Source organism: Manihot esculenta, chromosome 14, assembly GCF_001659605.2.
Source record: "Manihot esculenta cultivar AM560-2 chromosome 14, M.esculenta_v8, whole genome shotgun sequence".
NCBI classification, from domain to species: Eukaryota; Viridiplantae; Streptophyta; class Magnoliopsida; order Malpighiales; family Euphorbiaceae; genus Manihot; species Manihot esculenta.
Genome location: NC_035174.2, coordinates 8998462 through 9011708, shown reverse-complemented (window position 1 = coordinate 9011708; position 13247 = coordinate 8998462). Strand labels below are relative to the sequence as shown.

The window sequence follows — 13247 nt, the reverse complement described above, 5'->3', positions numbered from 1 at the left end:
ATCTGACCGTACACTGTTTTCTTTTTATTTTTATTTTTTATTTCTTTACCTCCAGGCCCGTAATCCATCTCTCCACACCCCTCACCTGATTCCTCTCCTTCCTTCTATTAAATTATATTAAACAAATAAAAATTTTCATTAATATTCATTTAAATAATTTTCGATTACTTTTTTTTAAAAAAATATTTAACCAGCTGGAGCTGGAGGTGAGAGTTGAGACCATAGACCAGGTGTGGAGTACCTATAAGAGCGTCGAAGTCCCAGCACGCCATCCTCCCCTTTCCTTTCTTTCCCTATCGTCCGCCCCAAGTCCACCTCCCTCCATGGATCCGCCGCCCGCTCAACCCCCGCCTGCTCCGCCCCTTTCCACTGCCACCACTAGTGCCGCCACCACGACCGCCGCCACCGCCTCCGCCTTGCCCTCTCACCTCCCTACCAATAATTCCGCCGCAACCTATCCCGAGTCCATCGACTCCTCTCCACGCTCCCGCAACACAGATTCTTACTTCGATGACCCGCCTCCACTCGCCTCAAAGCTCCGCCTTATGTGTTCCTACGGTGGCCACATCGTGCCTCGACCGCACGACAAGTCTTTATGCTACGTCGGCGGCGATACCCGCATCGTTGTTGTGGACCGCCACACTAATCTATCTTCTCTCTCATCTCGACTTTCGAATACCCTGCTCAACGGCCGTCCTTTCACTCTCAAGTATCAGCTTCCCAGTGAGGACTTGGATTCCCTTATTTCGGTGACTACCGATGAGGATTTGGAAAACATGATTGATGAGTATGATCGGACTAATAATAACGCTGCCAATTCTTCTAAACCATCGAGGCTGCGTTTGTTTCTATTCCCGTTGAAGCCGGAATCCTCGCAGTCTATTGGGCCGATTTTGGAAAATAGTGCCAAGTCCGAAGACTGGTTTTTCAATGCGTTGAATGGGGCTACTGGGTTGTTGAATAGAGGATTTTCTGATTCAGCTTCGGTCAATTGCTTGCTGGGACTCGATGATGATGGCCTAAATGGGAATAACAATCTTGATGTGGTTGGTGGTGGTGGTGGTGGTGTTAGAGATGTGGAGGGGTCGCAGAAGAATGCGAAGCAAGGTCAGGATGTCCATTCTGTGCCGGATTCTCCGATGTTGGAGACTACGTCATCATTTGGGTCTACTTCTTCTTCGCCTTCACTTGCGAATCTGCCTCCAATAAGAGTCCATGTTGAGGATGGTGGAGGTGGAGGGGTTAGAGGGATGCAGGATCAGAAGGTGGTTGGTATTGAGGAGCAGTTTGCTCAGATAACTGTTGGTGGTGGTAGTGGAGTTGTTGGTCAGAAGCAAGATGAGGGTTTTATGGTTCTGTCATCGCCGCCGCCAATGCCGGTTTCTATTACTGTTTCGGGTGTGCCCGTAGGCTCTCCGGTGGTGGTTGGTGAGTATCAAAATCGGGTTATTTCCGACGATGAGAGATCGGACCATGGGGTTCCAGTTGGTTATAGAAAGCCGCCGCCACCTCAAACACAGCCACAGGCACTGGCACCTCAGACACAACAGAAGTCAAGTGGTGGTGGTAGCGGCGGAGCTTTTGATTTACCTTCTCCAGATTCAGTTTCGAGGTGCATAAACAGAACTCCTCCACATTTTATGCGTTTAATATATTAAAATTGAATGATATATTGCATTGTTCGCATGGTTGTATAAAAATGATCAGAATTTGAATTGGGTTCTTGGTGTTTGTTTTAATGTTTCAGTGATAGTAGCCTCAGCAGTGCTGTAAATCGACAAAAACCCATGATTTATCAAGATCAGGTTATGCAAATCCAATCTGGAATCAGCAGGGTTCCTGCTAATCCTGTTGATCCGAAGCTCAATATCTCTGATCCAAATCCTCGGATTCAGATGCAACATCAGGTTCAGGATTCTGGATATGTATTGCAACCCCAATTTGAACAGCAGCAACAACAACCCCAACAATTCATACATGCGGGGGCTCATTACCTTCAACATCACCCCACAGGGGGGATGCCTATCTCAGCATATTACCCTGTATACACTCCCCAGCAGCAACACCAGTACCCAGTGTACTATATACCAGCAAGGCAAACCCAGGCTTATAATATGCCCTTGCAACAATCTAATATCAATGAACCCTCACCTACTGTTCCTTCTAACAGGCCCCAAACGCCTCCCAATCCCACCATGGGGCCTGCTCCGGCAACTTATAATCCCATGAGAAATGCTCCTGTTGCTAAACCTGAAATGGCCAATGCGGGCATGTATAGAACAGCAGCTAGTGGTGCGCCACAATTAGTTCAAGTCCCTTCTAGCCAGCATCAACAGCAGTATGTTGGCTACTCTCAGTCTGTTGCTCCTACTTCCTCTGGTCCTGCTAATTATGCTTATGAGTTTGCAGACCCTGCTCATGCCCAGATATACTATACTCAGCCTCTTGCACCCTCTATGTCTTCTCATTACCAAACTATGACTGCAGCTGCTGCTGTAGTGTTGCCAGAAACTTCTGCTCAGCTTCCCACTGACAACATCAAGCAGCAGATAAGAACTTCACAGCCAATTTAAGCCCATCAACAAAGGAGATGAAGAAACAATTTTGAAAGAATGGTGTGGTTTATATATTCAAATTTTCTTTTTAGCATCTGTGTTTCTATTGGTATTGGTTTGTGGCTTTGCATTTGTGGTAGATAATAAGAAACTCTGCTTATCTTTGTCACTTCTTGTATGTCATATTGTTAATGTCATAGGAAATGAAAACAGTCTGGGAGTATACTGTAAAAGGTCAAACTTCATAATTGTGTGCTGTGCAGTTCATATTATCAGTTACTGAATAAATGTTTTGAAAAGTGGTAAGAGCTTTAATTAAACGTGTCTCAGTTGATCCATGAGGTATCTGATTCTCATTGTCTATATTTTGGTAAATTCTTGCTAGACCCTTCAATGTAATTATCAATAGAATATTGTCTGATTTATGTCTGATTCTACCAGAGGCAACCCGTTGTTTAACCATTTTAAAGTTGTTTGGAAAGATGCAAGATGTTTCACACTGTATCTCTTTTATTTAGTCGGTAGATATTTATGTTTCACTTTTTTTAAAAAAAAATTTTCACCTCAACAGTGTTGGTATAATTCTATTATTTATAGTATTAACTCACTTTTGTACGGGATATTTAGAAGAAAATGATTCATCTAATGCATATCTAGTGCTTAGCTTTCAGCTGCTAATAAAAAATTTGTATCTTCACCCGATCATCTTTTCCTATGCTTAGGTAGGACTCCTCTTGCCAAACTTTGAGGCCGAGGGACTGATGCGTGAAGTTACAAGCAACTCTGGATTGATAGAATATGATACTAAGTTACATGTCTCGAAGTAGGGGACTCGATTCATAGTATGAAACCGCACCCATAATTTCATTCTTTGAAATTGACATTAACGTTATCAAAACTCTACATTCTTTGAATTATATCTACCGTTTGGATTGTAGTGAATCCATTAAGCTTAGAAGGAGAAAAATTAAGTTTGTGTTTAAGAAAAAACAAGTACAAAATTCAATTTTTTTTTCCGTGAAATCCAAAATCCATGCATAAAAAAGGAGGCAGCACGTTAGAGCGACAAATCTCGTGCGAGTCTGCGAACTGCCAGGGCCACAGCGCATTAGATTCTCTGTGTTTTCTTATTATTATGGGATGGATTAGCTGTTAAACCAGGTTCTGCAACGTCCAAGGTTTTGCGTTTGTGTTTTCGAGATGGGAAAGATTGTAATAAGTAAATTAGGCGAAACCCAAATACGTGTTTAGCAGACTTTTATTTGTCGCCACCTTCTAAAGCTGCTGTTGCCTTATTGTGCAACCTTAATTTCTTAGATTAAGCAAAGGACTCGATGCTGATAATGACTCCATTCCACGCCACCCATTACATTTCTCTTTCTTACCCAAATTTCAGTGAACAAGGATTCATGTTCACAATGTGATAACCTTTTATAATCTTCGTAATTGATCCACGACCATTGATGTGGTATTCCGGAATCCACACCCAGATCTTCTTTTTTTTATTTATTTTTTCTTTTTTCTTTTTTCAAGTATTTAGATTTGACATTCTCAACATTCAACGTTCAAAACCAGAGGTGGTCATGTCTAGGCGTGCTTTTGAGAATGAACACTAAAAGCCATGACTCAAGCCTGCGCCTACAATGGTCATTGTCATGCGTAAATCCGAGGCAAGCTTGCCGTTTTTCTTTGATTAATATACTCAATTATCAGTTATAAAATATGATAATTTTATGATTAATAAGGGACTAAATTATTTTCAATTAAATCAATTTAGACCACATGTATTAATTTATTAACAAATTTTAAATTAAAAAAATAAAATTTTCTCATATGGAACCTGATTCTAATACATAATTTTTAACATATCTCAAAGCTGTTAATAATTTACCCATAATAATATAACCCAGAATGATCGAAAGCTTCATGATAAGCACACCACGACTACCATCTCTTTGCCTGTCTCACTCAATTGCAAGGGCTGCCTCCTAAGCTCTGTCAGCTCTATGCATTAGATTATGGGTCTGTTTGACATTACTTTGAGAAAAATATTTTTTTAAAAAAATATTATTTAAAAAATATTAAAAAGTAATTTAAAATATTTTTAATAAAAACACCAAAATAACAAAATAATTTTTTCTAAATTGATTTTTTTCAATAACATTTAAAATGATTTTTTATTTTGAAAAATACTTTTCTAGCCATCAAACTCAATGCCAAATAGACTCTAAGACCTAGACTTCTAGAATTGCATGGTATAAAGAAGCAGCCTGTCTGCCCACCAACGGGGCCACAGAGAGACATCTAGTCTCAAACAGCTGCTGGCTTTTTCTAAATGCAAATTCATGATTGTTGATTTTAAGGTATTGGTCTATTCGTCTCAAATATAAAATTAAGATAGTGGGACTTAATAATTAGAATTAGCTACCCAAGTCAATTGAAATGATCTAATATAGATAAACATGTCAAGAAGATATTTGTCAAGTTGATTCAAAAGAGAGGTGGTGAGGAGATGAGAAAAAGTTGTTAACTAATGGATGCACTACAAAATCGCTTATAGATTGTACAAATTTGTTTGTGTGATTAATTAACAATCACCTCGAACACTCTCACACAATGATCAGCTCCGCAAGAAGCTAGTTGCAAGCTCTTGAAATCTTCAATCTTTTCGTGGTTTCTCCAAGACAGACGGTTCACAGAAGAAACATGGCACATGTAAGGATCAAGCCGTATGGAGAGTGTAGCAGCTGCCGCAGGCATTGCTTCCTCTGATCTTCTGATTGTGAGACTCCACAGTTCAATGAGTCCATCTTCCATTCCAACTGCTAGAAACCCGAGATTTCTTTGACGATCAATTCCGACCCAAGAAAGGGCAGTGACGCTGCTTTTGAATTGTGGCAAAGTCATCAACTGTTTAACTGAAGATTCTCTCTCTACGGCCCAGATTTTCACTGTCTTGTCCCTTGAGCCAGTTGCAAATTCATGACTAAATGGATTCCAAGAACATGACCATATAATTCTTTTGTGCGCCTCCTGCCTTGCTAGAAGCTGATAACCAACCTCATCCTCTCCTATAAAAATATTAGAAAGGAAAAAGGAAAAATGAGTGCTCAATGATTGATTTGGAAGTTTCAGTGTTAAAAAGGAAAAATGAGTGCTCAATGATTGATTTGGAAGTTTCAGTGTTCACGGCACATTTGGCTAATTGATAGTGACATGATAATTAATCAACCTTGTCCATTTACTCATCAAGGATAATTAGTTCTATATATTGCCAAATGGGAAAAACAGATTGAAATAGCTAAAATAATAATGCCCTATTTTTGGGATACAAACTTTGAAAAAGAATTATGTGGGGGGCTGGAAGATACAATTATACAAATAATCCATGAATGGCAGAAACGATATTATCCTTGCAGATAAAGAATTGTGGTGCCGTTGGTGTTGAAAGTTCAGCAGCTACTACAAGATTCTATGCTTTCAGTTTGTCCTTCAGACTTAGAAATAAAATTACAACAAATAGTTCATTCTTACCATCAACTTTCCTGTAAAATCTCCTTAACCACATAAATGCAAAATCCCATATATTATAATCCCTAATCATCTCAAACCCAGCAGTCTGACAGATCCAATTCCAATCCAATAATCAATTCATTTTCTGGGGAGCAGGACAACTAGCAGAATTTAGTTCCTCAGAAGTTCTCTTTTCTTATTTATATATATGTATCTTCATTTTATTTTTTTCAACAAGAAGATTCAATATGCTAGGCATGATATAATTTCGGATAAAAAGGCACAAGACTTAGGAAGCAGCATAAATGCACATTAAGAAGTACCTGTTCTTTGGATTGTAAAAATGGAGAACTGACGATCTCTTGAGACGGCCAAAAGCATACTGTCATCATGGGAGAACTCCATCTGAGTCACTGTTAAGCTATGAGACTGAAGGCGACCAACTCCTTTCCATGAACCCACTTGCCATAGCCATATTTCTGCTACTGCTGCTGATTGGGCCTGCAAGATATATAGTCATCAGCAACAATTTACAAATTCCATATATATCCCAACTGGAGCAAGTATTGGGTTGCCTGAAAAATAAAAAATTTTAAGAAACCAAATGATAGAACATTAAAATACAACTCCAACACACATTCCAGTTTTAATAGAGTTTCCTGGCTCACCATAATATGAACCATAGATGCAAGAAATGTTATTTTGCAGAACCAGTGATAATAAAATCCTAACACGGTTATTTTTTGCAACAATGTAAACACCTCTAAAATGTATACTTAGTATCTCATAAATAACTTATCATTCACTTCCCAAATACGGTTTACAGCAGAAAACATAATACTTCAACAACAATAACATATTAACATCCAAAGCTGCATAAAAAACAGAGCAATTCGACTTTAAAGACTCTTTGTTCCTAATTAGTCAAACCAAAGGATGATGAAATATTGAATGTAACAAAAAAAAGCAGATAGTAATAACAGGGGCATTGTAGTTGAGTCATCCAAACATTCAAATGAATTAGCCATACGGTATAGCAAGGCAAACATACCTTACATGATGAAGCCACAAGCTTCCCCTCATGATCACAGCATAAAGAAAACAACTCATTTCCATGACCATAAAGTTTGTGAGACTCTGGCCACAGTGTATTGTATGCCAGTTGATCTTCAATTGGAGGTTCCGTCAACACAACTGGAACCGCATCAGGAACGCTTTCAAGGGTGTCAAGACCATCATTTCTGTTTCTGTCTAGAGTCTCATGTACAGCTACAAAAGAAAATCACTAATTGAATTAAATAAAGCAGGCCCAATGGGATAAATGTGCATCTCCTATAGATTGGATCAGATGTGTGAAACTACATCAACAAAGCAGTGTATATCCCTGACAAAATATACTAAGACAACTTAAACCAATAGTGGATCAGATGTTTGACAAAACCACCTCAACTAGCAGAAGCAAATAGCACCTGAAGCTAAAGGTTGCAAATGGATGGGAAGAAAACGATTGTGTACCTTTGTGGGAGGAAATGATCAATCTGCCTATTCATGGCTCATTAGAAAATTATGATGGATACTCATATCTATCTATTTCAAGTCTACCCTAACCCTATCCATTACCTGGTTATTGAGAAATTTAATATACGCCTTAGTTGATCCATTATCCATACCTAGACCTGATCAAATCCATGATGGAATCCCACCCTTTTAAGGTTAGAACTTTTTAGAAATTTACCATTATTTTGCTACTTGTAAGAATGTTATTATCATGATACAAATTTACCTACTGGTAAAACAAAGCATCAATCATAATATTTAGTAAAAAAGGCGAATCAAATAAGTAGGGAAGACAAACAATACAGGGAAAAAGGATATGATACTAATAGGCATATGTGTGATGAAATGTAGACAAAAAGGCAATATAAACTCAATAATATCATTACTAGAGGGAAAAAAGGAGAAGCAGGAAGATGGCAATGTGCATTATAAAATCTGTTAGAGAACTGATAATGGAATTGTGTGCTTTGCAACTTCTAATATAGGTATCTACAGGGGTTTTAAGTGTTGAAAATTAAAAGAAATAATAATAAATATTGTAATGCAAAGAGAGAGAGAGACTCACACTGCACATAAATAGGTTTTTGTGACAGACCAAGAGCAGACATATTTGCACCCAAAACCTGAACATCTACTTGGAGGTCTTCAGGAAAACTAGATGTTGGAGAAGTGGCATGATTCAACGTCTTCAAAAAAGACAAAGGAGCTTCAAAAACTCTGGAAACTTTCTCATCTGCTCCACTAATAAACCGATGGTTTCCCTTTCCTTGGATGATGGACACACAGTTCACGTCATGGCCATGAATTTGAGGGCGAGCAATTTCATGCCAGGATTCCCTATTTGGAGATGAAGCTTCATTTTTCCATGGGGCAAACATACGAGTTGTCTGGATGAAAGATTAAGACATCAATAATGACCATTTCATATGTTAAGTTTAAGACATAAGCTGCTCAAAATCACATTTGTTTATTTGTTTCATTCAGACTATTTCCACTTTCTATCATTACTGTCCAGAAGGCTTTTTTAGTTTTCTTCAGACGGTTTCTTAGCCCTGTTTGGCATTGTAGTTCAGGGGTTAAAAAGCACTTTTCAAGAATAAGCACGTAGATGTTAAAATTTGGAAAAAGTGTATTGTTATTTTAGTTTCCTTATGACTAAAACATGTTAAGTTTAGCTTTACATCAATCCTTAATGTTCTCTAACTAATATATTTGGAAAGTGTTTTTCCAAAAAGCAGCTCCAATATCAATACTAAATCCACTCTAAGAAATTTCACTGAGAAGAATGCATAAAACTGCAAGGATAAGAATTGGTGTTAATTGAGAAGTTTGTTTAGTAATTTAAGCACAATCACAGAGGGAAAACCCCAAAAATATACTAACTGACAGATACGGACCAACTTTTTAGCATGTTCAATAGATTATTGATTTATAATATAGGCCTCCTATATACTTTAATAGAACAAACCTTAAAACCATGCATGGCTACAGGAGATTAGGGGAAGGGATAGAAAGGGGCAGAAAAATGTTCACCTTATTGTGTTTGGAACGCTAAAAATAAATAGGAAAGGGAAGGAAGGGAAAATCTTTTTATCTTGTTGTATCATGAAAGGGCAAATAAATTTTTTTTTATTAATTGGTTTTAAATTTTTAATTAATCAATAAGGATAAAAGAGGTAAGAACACAGACTTTTTTCTCCCTCAAAAGATTTTTCCAACCCCAATCAGGGTGTAACAAATTTCAACTCCTACAAGGGGAATGAATGGGAATAAAACCTTCCATCCCCCTTCCCCTTCTTAAAAAATAAAGATGCCACACAAGATAACATGTGAATTCTCCTCCTCCTCTTTTCTTAAATTCTAGCCATGTCAAATTAATAAATTTGTATGTCTCCTCGCATTTTTACCATATTAAGATTTAACATAAGAATTCTATTTATATCCATCATGCTCAACTTTTCACTTTGTACAGTTCATAGGTATTTAACCCACTCATAATCATCAGTAGAAATTACAAGGACATTTCTCACGGTTGATAAATAATGATGAATTGATCTCACAAAAAGTTGAATGGTGAAAAAGAATCTGTAATTCTATACAGTTGATCCCAACTAATTTGGGATTAAGATTTGGCTGTTGTTGTTGTAACTTGTAAGGTTAACAAACATATAAAATAAAAAATAAAAGATATTTCGAGCCTCATCCTTTAAGGGTTTAACTACACTCAGAAACATAAACCTATAATTAGATATTTCACAGATGAAAAGCCCATGACTTGATATGAGAAAAATCTCACCTGGTCATGACTAACTGATAACATGAATTCACTAGACTTCGCCCAAGCAATGTCCGTCACTCCAGCAAAGTGCCCAGATGGAACCTTTTGTGGTTGCCAATTATCCATGTCGACACCAACATTTTTCCACATATGGAAAGCCCCACCATATCCATGTGCTAAAATTGATTTTCCATCTGAGCTCCAGTGACCCCCATAAAACCCTAGAGCAGAATGACTCAACTCCCCAACAGTGACAACATTCATCCAGATACCAGTTTTCCTTTCGGGTTGCCAGATCATCATGGTCTTGTCCATTGAAGCAGATAAAATGCTTTGAGGTTGATGATAGGTAGTTCCTTCAGCAGATGCAGTTGAAGGGGGTTGCCACTCTACTGAGTATACCCAATCCTCATGTCCAATTAGAAGAGATTCTAATGATATTTGATAAGAGGATGAGCCAGAAACGAGTACAGGACCTTCAATATAAGATGCTAAACTTATTTCCTCTTTCTTGTATGTGCCCTCATTACTGGCTATTGAACCTCGTAAAGTCATCTTCCATATGCGTATGCCTTTGTCTTGAGACGAACTTACTAGCAGAATGCTATTTGCTTCACCATCCATAAATATAGGTAACGAGAAGTCCAAACTCCGGATCCAATCAGTATGTGCTTTCAACTCACAAGCCCGAATAAACTACATATAAACATAAACAGTGCCATTACATTTTAGCAGCCAGCAGAAAGAAATATAAGAAACTACAGATAACTATGGAAATTCAAGTTAGTACCTTTCCAGTCCTCTCTCCACAGTAAAGATGAACCTTGCTATCCAGTCCCCCCATTGCAAGGACTATACCCCCAGAACTTCCAGGTAGTTCTGCCAATGACAGAGCCACCATAGGCTTTGAACCAACAAAGAGGGTCTCTAGACATGATAATTTGCATTCACCTAACACAATCAGGGGTTATCATCAAAACTTACCTGTTCAAAACTTTTATGTGAAACCCAGAATAACATATAAAATATAAATGCTGAATATTTCCAAATATTGGTCATGCTAGATATGCCTTATTGAATCCAAGCACCAGCCTGTAGCTTGATTTCACTCTGCATTTAGGTTCAAACACAGCTTAACCAAAACTTAAGGGAAGATAACAATTCTATCTCACTTATAAGAAATTATTTGTCACCTCAAAACAAAAAGAATAAGGCAACTTAAATAAGTTGGCAAAGAAGTATCTCAATTAATCAAATCCAATTTGTATGTGTAGGAGATGTGAAGTTTAGATAGCAGGAATGTCTTGCATCATGACATAGAACATCTTTTTTCTTATATTCTCTACTTTGGTAAGGCTGAGGAGAAGCATCTGGATTGTCATTGCATCTAAATTTATAACAAGGATAGGCATATCACGACCAGAAAGCCCTTTAGCATCACCATTTTTCAACCGGCAAGCAAAATTAAAATGGGAAATTCAGCAGAGAACTACCAAAATTCTAAGCAAGTAAAATACTAAGTTTTCTTCTTTTGCTAAAAGCAAGGTCTCAAAAAACAAACATTAAAACCCCCTTGTGTAACAAACTTTTGATCACATTCAACAACAATAACAAGAGTAAGCAGGCTAAACATCCTCATATTTAAGTTGTAGCTAGTGATGAAAGCATAACAGGAGCAAATACTAACTTTCACTCACCTCCAGAAGAAGAAGGGAGGATCAGTTCCCATACATAAACTGTACCATCAGAAGCAGTAGATGCAAAGATTGCTTCAGTTTGAGAAACCATGATTCCACTGATGCATGTAACACCCTTCTTGTGTGATTGTGGTAATTGCAACACTTGTCTCCACTGCAAACAAGAGCAAAGAGAAGCTGAGAAGAAGAAATAGTTGTAGATAGAAATATCAATAGAACAACAGACCTGATTCCTTCCAGTAAGTAAATACCAACTAGTACGAAACATAATTGCTATGGTGGTTATGAGTCCAAGGTGTTAGTTACGTGCAATTTATACACCCAAGAAATAAAATTGGAAACACATCCTTGAAACAAAGAAGCAACGGAGCATCATTTTGATCAATTATCAGAAAAAGTACTATTCTTGAAAAAATTCAACTAAAAGTAAAAACAGACACCTTTTTGTCAGCAAGAGAGAATTCCCAAAGAATAATTGCACCATCAGCATCTCCAGAAAGCAGATAATGCTGCTCCAAGTGTTTTCCTGTTGACAAAAAACAAAGTTCATTAACTAAAAATTGCCCAGTTAAGAAAAGAACGCATTGCTGTGATATTTTTTTTTCTGAGGCTTTAGTAAGGGGGAAAATGCAGTTTTGCGAATCAGCTAAACTAAATAGTTAGAATAAGCTGAATTTAAAAATTTTCTTTTTTTTCCCCCCATTTCTAAACATTCCTTGGCAGCCAAACTACAACTGTAATCAATAGTAAACTGATTAAAGAAATTAAGACTTCTTCTAAAATCTTCATGCCTAAAAACCTAAACAAAGAAAAGGGTACCTCTAAAAGCAAACTTGTTGTTCGGAATCCAGTGAGTACAGTTGACGGAGGCCTTATGACCGGGAAGAGTAATCAAAATCTGAGCAGTCTGTTCCAAAAATTGTTGAAAGAAAGGAAATAAGTCAGAGCACAAGTTCCCAGTACAAACTTCAAATATGAAACGGAAAGGCAATGGAGACCTTGGGGCAGAAAATAGCAACGGCATTTTGAGCACCGAAAGAAACCAAATCACAGGCTCCCCACGAAACGTTATTCACTATTCTGTTGCATCCTGCTCCTATAAACAGTCCATTCACTTCAACTTCAACTCCAATTCCACTGGAATTACCACTATCATTTGTATACATGATTGAACTAAAACAATTCAAGTGGCAGTTGCTTCAAGTAGAAACCGAGGTCAAGGGGGCGGCCAAAGCAAAACTGTTTACTTGCGTTTATTGCAGAGGCAACTGAAAGAGACTACAGGACTGCGAGTGCGAGGAAGGGAAAGTGAAAATAAAATCGGGGGTGATTGGGCCTAATCTAAATTCTAATTCTTAATAGAAACTAGGCCGAGGCCAACTCCCTTTTTTTTTTTAACCAAACGCGGTCTAAAGTTCAGTCCATTCTTCGGGGTCCATTGGGTAGCAATCAACGCTTTACATTCTCTCTTTTAGAGAGGAGGAATGAATTCATTCTTTAAATTTATGAATTTGAAGATTTAGAAATTTGTAATTGAAAAGATAAGTAAATTTTTAAAATAAAAATTTTTAGAACTTATTTTATAAACCTAATCTTAAAATAAAATTTCTATTTCTCAATAATTTTAATTTGATGTAATTAAAATAT

The 13247-nt window shown here is 37.5% G+C and overlaps 2 protein-coding genes across 2 annotated transcripts; one reads left to right on the top strand and one right to left on the bottom strand.

Annotated features, from left to right (window-relative positions):
* Positions 1-212: 212 nt before the first annotated feature.
* Positions 213-2875, top strand: LOC110599669. Its single transcript, XM_021736182.2, has 2 exons — positions 213-1612; positions 1748-2875. The coding sequence occupies exons 1-2, from the start codon at positions 324-326 to the stop codon at positions 2571-2573; spliced, it is 2115 nt and encodes a 704-aa protein (XP_021591874.1). The 5' UTR covers positions 213-323; the 3' UTR covers positions 2574-2875.
* Positions 2876-4975: 2100 nt separating this feature from the next.
* LOC110599916 (elongator complex protein 2) lies at positions 4976-12925 on the bottom strand. Its single transcript, XM_021736534.2, has 10 exons — positions 12599-12925; positions 12420-12507; positions 12041-12126; positions 11601-11754; positions 10694-10854; positions 9922-10599; positions 8191-8512; positions 7120-7337; positions 6392-6569; positions 4976-5626 (listed from the first exon to the last, which is right to left on the bottom strand). Exons 1-10 carry the CDS (start codon positions 12764-12766, stop codon positions 5139-5141), a joined length of 2541 nt encoding a protein of 846 aa, XP_021592226.1. The 5' UTR covers positions 12767-12925; the 3' UTR covers positions 4976-5138.
* Positions 12926-13247: the final 322 nt, after the last annotated feature.

Bases quoted from the DNA above. Each gene is read 5' to 3' on its own strand.
- LOC110599669 (XM_021736182.2), top strand. From the start codon at position 324: ATGGATCCGCCGCCCGCTCAACCCCCGCCTGCTCCGCCCCTTTCCACT. The intron at 1,613-1,747 runs GTGCATAAACAG...TTAATGTTTCAG, and splicing joins TCTCCAGATTCAGTTTCGAG to TGATAGTAGCCTCAGCAGTG.
- LOC110599916 (XM_021736534.2), bottom strand. From the start codon at position 12,766: ATGTATACAAATGATAGTGGTAATTCCAGTGGAATTGGAGTTGAAGTT. The intron at 8,513-9,921 runs GTGAGATTTTTC...TCTTTCATCCAG, and splicing joins TATCAGTTAGTCATGACCAG to ACAACTCGTATGTTTGCCCC. The intron at 7,338-8,190 runs GTGAGTCTCTCT...TTTCTTTTGTAG, and splicing joins AAAACCTATTTATGTGCAGT to CTGTACATGAGACTCTAGAC.